At 38.8% G+C, this 5785-nt stretch overlaps 1 protein-coding gene across 1 annotated transcript in view; it reads right to left on the bottom strand.

Moving 5' to 3' along the window:
- poln (polymerase (DNA directed) nu) overlaps nt 1–5342 on the bottom strand; it is a 66192-nt gene extending 60850 nt beyond the window's left edge. Inside the window, exons 1-4 of the mRNA XM_015375445.1 lie at nt 5097–5342; nt 2287–2456; nt 2060–2172; nt 1426–1559 (exon numbers count right to left, since the gene is read on the bottom strand). Coding sequence (XP_015230931.1) covers nt 1426–1559; nt 2060–2172; nt 2287–2456; nt 5097–5342 — 663 coding nt within the window. The remainder of the gene's footprint in view (nt 1–1425; nt 1560–2059; nt 2173–2286; nt 2457–5096) is intronic.
- Nucleotides 5343–5785: the final 443 nt, after the last annotated feature.

The following is a 5785-nucleotide window of genomic DNA, read 5'->3' as shown; positions in this document are numbered from 1 at the left end:
TGGATGGATGGATGGATGGATGGATGGATGGATGGATGGATGGATGGATGGATGGATGGATGGATGGATGGATGGATGGATGGATGGATGGATGATTTCACTTCGTTAAGAAGTGAAATTTGTCATTTTTATTTCATTTCACACTTATTTGTAGAGGTTATCTCATTGGTAACCTGGTTAACAAGAAAGACCAGTTTTGATAAAAACAAACAAACACTTCTTTAAGAAGTGAAGTCATGTTGTTTTTTTCCTACTGAAAAACATAATTCTTTGAAAAATGTCTTACTACCTTCGACTTAGAAAGAAAAGTGAGACAAGAGCTTCATACAACACATTTCTATTCAAAACCTAAAACCAGTGTGTCTAATTTGTTTCCAGCACAAGAAGCAATGAAAAGGTTTGACTCAGTTTATTAGCTTATTTAAACAGGATCAAAACGTTTAATTGCTTGTTTTGTTGCTGTGCAATTTTTTTTGTTTTTATCAAAACCTGTGTCTCTTGTAAACAACAATACCAACCTCTATAACCTCTACAAATAAATGTGAAATGAAATAAAAATTACCAATAAGAATTGCTAACCAGAGGTTCAACAACTTTTTTTGCAGAAAGGTTTAAAATGTGACTTATTAGTCCTGGTTAGAATCCTACAAAAAATCTCTAATGTTTTTTTTCTGGTTCAGTTTGCTCTATTTCTAGAAACATTGATGAATTCAGCGACTTGACTTCATTTTGCCCATGTTAATTAAATAACCACAAAGACTCAAGTCAAAAGCAACACATGCATTCATTCTATCCGTCTTTAAGTGAGTTTAACCCTGATTAGTTTGTTTATCATTCTGATGAAAAAGTCATTATGGCTGTAATTACCAGCTTAAATATCCTCTAAATCAAATAAGCTTTAGGATAATTAAACCAAAACTAAACACAAACGAAACAACCTCAATGTATACAACAATGTCTTAAATGTTTGATAAGATTGTTCATTGAAATTCAGGCATTTTATTCACAGAGATACATCAATTGAAGTGTTTCATTCTCCTTCCAGAATAAAAGTATTTTGAACCCAAGTGAATATTGATTTCTAGAAATGAAACTCCCCAGCCTGATGGGAGCATTGCATGTTGAGACACATTTAACTCCAGATTCACTGCAGAAACTCTATTATATAATGCAAGTAATTCAGAAAACAGCACTTAGTAAATAAAAAAAAGCTTTTACATATTCCTCTCTCTCCCATTGAGTAAAGTCATAATCGACTGTAACAGGAGAGTCAACATAATTCCATATACCTTTAAAGCGCTCATCTATATTAGTTGCTGTGCTTGAAAGATATTCCAAATACGTTCAAAGACAAGAAGTCTTTGACATTTTTGGAAAATTGGAACAGTGCCATATTTAATCAGAAATGAACTGCATTTTGCTTACCTTGTCAGAACCCAGAGATGTTGCACAAGAGTTTTTGCAGTGTTTAAGTAGCAGATCATTGAAGCAGGAGGAGGGATCAGAAGGATCCAGCAACCAACCAGAAACCTGTGGATCCTGGATCTGACAGCCTGCCACTGCAAACAGTAAAAAGCTCAAAAACATAAGAGCATCATCAGACAGAGGAACCCAATATGTAAAGAGACTGGTACTAATAATTTACTACAACTGGTCTAGAACCAGAGATTGATCATAAAATCATATTTTAACTTGTGAACTTCTCTTAAAAACAGTCATTTAAAAGTGATTATAATTAGAAAAGAGGTAAGTGAAAAGAAATTAAAAGAACAGAACTGTACAAAGAAACAAACTTTAAAAACTAGCTTTAATAGGAGTAACTGACTGGAAAAACAAAACACATATCGTCAGCAACTTCAACACTTTTGTATTTTAATTCCTATATTCATTAAAATGAACTGTACAATTAGTTCAGGTCATCACAGCTTCAACTGTGGCTCAAACCTCTCAGTAATGACAACCTGTCGCTCATAAGTTTAGTTTATCTTTGATGTAATCTGAAGCCAACAAGAACCTCAGGCTATTGGTGACGGAAAATTCATCATCTGAAGGGTCCTACCTTCCTTCCAGCTGAGATCATGTTTGTAAAACAGCAAAACTGTTCGAAGGAAATCCTTGGCTTTATAACAAATCACAAGTCCAGACCTTGACAATACCCGTAGAAGCATAGCCCTGTGGTATATAATCAGAAACACACATGTTAGGAATTCTACATCTGTAAAAGTCTCTAGGTTTTACTGTCAAACTCTTTATTGTACCAATATTTCTCCATACGAACAGTCAGACCTGGTGAAGAGCTGCTGAGCGAGCTGAATCCTCTGCTGTGCCCATGGAGGGTTGCGCTCTAGTTTAAAGTAGACCAAGCTGTCATTCAGACCAAGAGAACAACGAGGTGTGGTGCAGCGAAGATCAGTCTTCATCAGCACAAGGAGGCCACACACTGCTGGAGCCAGCTTCTGTGTCCGCCATAAAAAAAAAAAAACAGTTTGAGAAACCTTGTTTCAAAGGATTTAAAATAAAATAGAATGACAAATCATCAGAGTAAGACATGTTTATTTACCGGTAGCTCAGATTATATCAAACACGATCAGCTACTATATGTATGCCGAAGACAAACAGCTTTACATCATAATTTCATCACATGACTCTGAAACCAACAGAGCATTGGCTTGATGCTTTGAACTGATCAGTATGAGGATGCACCATCATTTTCTCCTGGGATGCACCAAAAATTTGGCCACAGAAAATGGCCGAACAGTGCATCTTCGGTTTTTGGCTGATAGACATTTTTGAAAAAGTGTAAGCTGATGGTTCACAAATCTGCTATCATGACTGTGTGTTACAATGCATTATATTAAGATTTCAGATGTTCCATTGTTTGAAGAACTATGAACTTTAAGACTGCACCAAGTTTGTTACCAATGTGAGGGGAAGCGTTGGCCTTGAAAGTAACTGCATACAGTCTGCTACTGTTGTTCGCAGCTGCAGGCCCAGAATGATAACATTCTCCCTCTGGTTCCAGGATACTTGTGATGATATCAGAAGGTTGGTTAAGGTGTGTATTGTTAGAAACAGACTAAGGACTTCACACTGTGTATCTTTAAAAAGATGAGGTGACTTAGAATGCTTCAGACTGCTTCTGAACATTTTGAGGAGAATAGGTAGGTTTTTGTGCAGTCTTGTGGATGTATCCATTTCATAAATAAATGAAATAAAGTGTGAATTCTTCTCACTTTCAACCAAATGAATCCTGGGAAGGTGATGTATTAACAGAACTTCCTCATATTTCACATTAACGGTCATTTAAGATGAGCACGGGGGGAAAAGGATGTAAACAAGACAGCAGTTGCAGAAACGTTGTCAGAGTTGAGCGCTTCAGACAGGTTCAGAGTGAGGGAATTCAAGTTTAGAGGCACAAAATGCCAGAAATCCAAACGTCCCCATCACCATTCTGAATATAAGAATGCGACACAGAAAAGGAAAGTGACAACAAACATGCCCACTCTGTATTTGCTATTATTTGCTTTACTACCTGTTTTTAATTGTGCTTTTATTTTCCTTCTAATTTACTGTTTAATTCATGTGAAGCAAATTGAATTATGTTTGTACTGAATGGTGCTATAATTTTTTTTTGCCTTGCTTTAGAAAATATCAAATGACCAAAATCAAACAACAAACTAAAGCTTTCTGGACGTTTAGGGTTGGCCATGACAATGAATTTAAACTGTTCTGATTCCTTGTTGGGCTGTTCAGTGGCACAGTGGGTAGCATTGCTGCCTTGCATCAAGAAGATTCTGGATTCCATTCCCGGCCCGGGGTCTTTCCTCATGGAGTTTTCATGTTCTCCCTGAGCATGCGTGGGTTCCCTCCGCCTACTCGGCTTTCTCCCAACAACATGACTGTTGGGTTAATTGGCCTCTCTATATTCTCCTTAGGTGTCAGTGAATGGTTGTTTGTCCTGTTTGTCTCTGTGTTGCTCTGCGATGTACTGGCGACCTGTCTATGGTGTGTCCCGCCTCTCGCCCGTCGACAGCTGGAGACCAGCACCCCTCGCAACTCCGCTTGGGATAAGCATAAGTGTTGCGCCGATACCGATAACAGTATCGGACAGGGCCCCGATCCAGCACCAAATATGGTGGTAGCGGCGAATATCGACAAATAGGGCACCAATACCATTTTGAAAGCCAAAAGTTTATTCAACTATTATTACCCATACCAGGTAGGCAATAAAAAGTTCTACTGGATTCACTTTGTATTAGTCTTTTTCCTGCTTTACGAGGAGCTTGACAAAGCCATGATGGCAATTATTTTACATCCAAGTATGTGGTTCTTCATATATACACACACCCATCAATTTCAAACAGATGGTATCTGTATCGGCCAATACTGGAAAGCCAGGTATCGGGTATCTGGGCCAAGGAATGGCATCGGTGCAAAAAAAAATGGATGGATAATTCCTTGTTTTATTTGGTTGCTATTGATTATTTAATTCATTCTTTTAAGAAGAATCATAAAAGCTTACATTAGCCGACTGAGTTCTGTCTGGATGAAATAGTCTGAACTTTAAATAAAATTTTATCCCTATAACATCTAACTTTGTGTAAACATTACTATAAATGATCAAATAATTTCATCCAGTGTCTAAATATCAAACCTATGAACTCTAATGAGCTTCAGGAATGATCTACGGCAGCTCTATGTTAAAGGGTTTTACATTCTATCCAAAACGTCTCGGAAACAAGTCCCATCGCCAGTTGCACGTAGTCGACTTGTCATTTCCGTAATTAGCTTTAAGACACAATTTTGAATGCTGCAACACAAACAGGTGGTTGTGCTCACATGCCTGTGATTCTTTATTTCTGATATTGAGCAGCTTCTATTCCCCATTAGCAGACTGGGCTTTGAAACTAGGAATTAATAATAAATAATTGAGCGATTCCAGGAGAATTGAAAGGTTAGAACTGGTTCTGATGGATTGATCCATCCATTCCCAACACTAGTTAATGGCAATGTTCATCACCAGTGACATGGCTTGTTCCCTCTACAGCTTTGACCAGATTGTTGTCTTCAGTCTGCTTACCACTGGGTCCACTCACCTGTTCAGGGTCCAACTGAGTTGTTCCATCCTGAAACATCAGTGTTAGCACCACCACCTCAGCACGGGACAGCTCCTCTAGCATCTGCTCCCTCTCCTCCTGATTCAGCCTCCCAGAATCCTTTATCCTGGCATCGGATGGCCGGGCTGCAGGTGGTAGGCTGCTTCTGGGATGAATTTGTGGCTCAGTCGTGGTAACGACCTCATGAAAACCTTTTGAAACATCTTTTGCTGGATTGAACCTCATTTTGGCCAACTGATGTTTGCATAGTTTGTCGAAGGTTTTTTGCTCAGGTGCCTTCCTTTCCATTTCGTGGGTGGATTTTTTCACTTTGCTTTGACTGACAGGCTGAGTTTCCTTCAGAACAAGAAATTCTGGGTGGGTTTTAAACACAGGGTTCTTCTCGCAGGGAGCGATTTTAATCTGGTTTTGTTGCTGCTGTTCTGAGGATAATGGACCTCCAGAAATGGACGGTTGAAGTCTGACTTTCCTCAAAGCACGCACTCCTTCTTCCATCACCGTCACTTGAGAGAAATGTGGCGGCTCCCACTTTGGCGGTTGACTTGTTTTGTTCTGCTTGAGTGACGGATGTACATGTTGAAATAAATCCCACTTCCTCTTTAGAGGAGAGGATAGTGTGAGGGGAGGACGGTGAAAATTCAGCTCAGAGGCTATTTTTCTTGTATATA

This window comes from Cyprinodon variegatus, unplaced genomic scaffold, assembly GCF_000732505.1.
Source record: "Cyprinodon variegatus isolate N-32 unplaced genomic scaffold, C_variegatus-1.0 Scaffold119, whole genome shotgun sequence".
NCBI classification, from domain to species: Eukaryota; Metazoa; Chordata; class Actinopteri; order Cyprinodontiformes; family Cyprinodontidae; genus Cyprinodon; species Cyprinodon variegatus.
The sequence above is the reverse complement of the archived record's forward strand: the minus strand, read 5'-3'. Positions and strand labels throughout refer to the sequence as shown.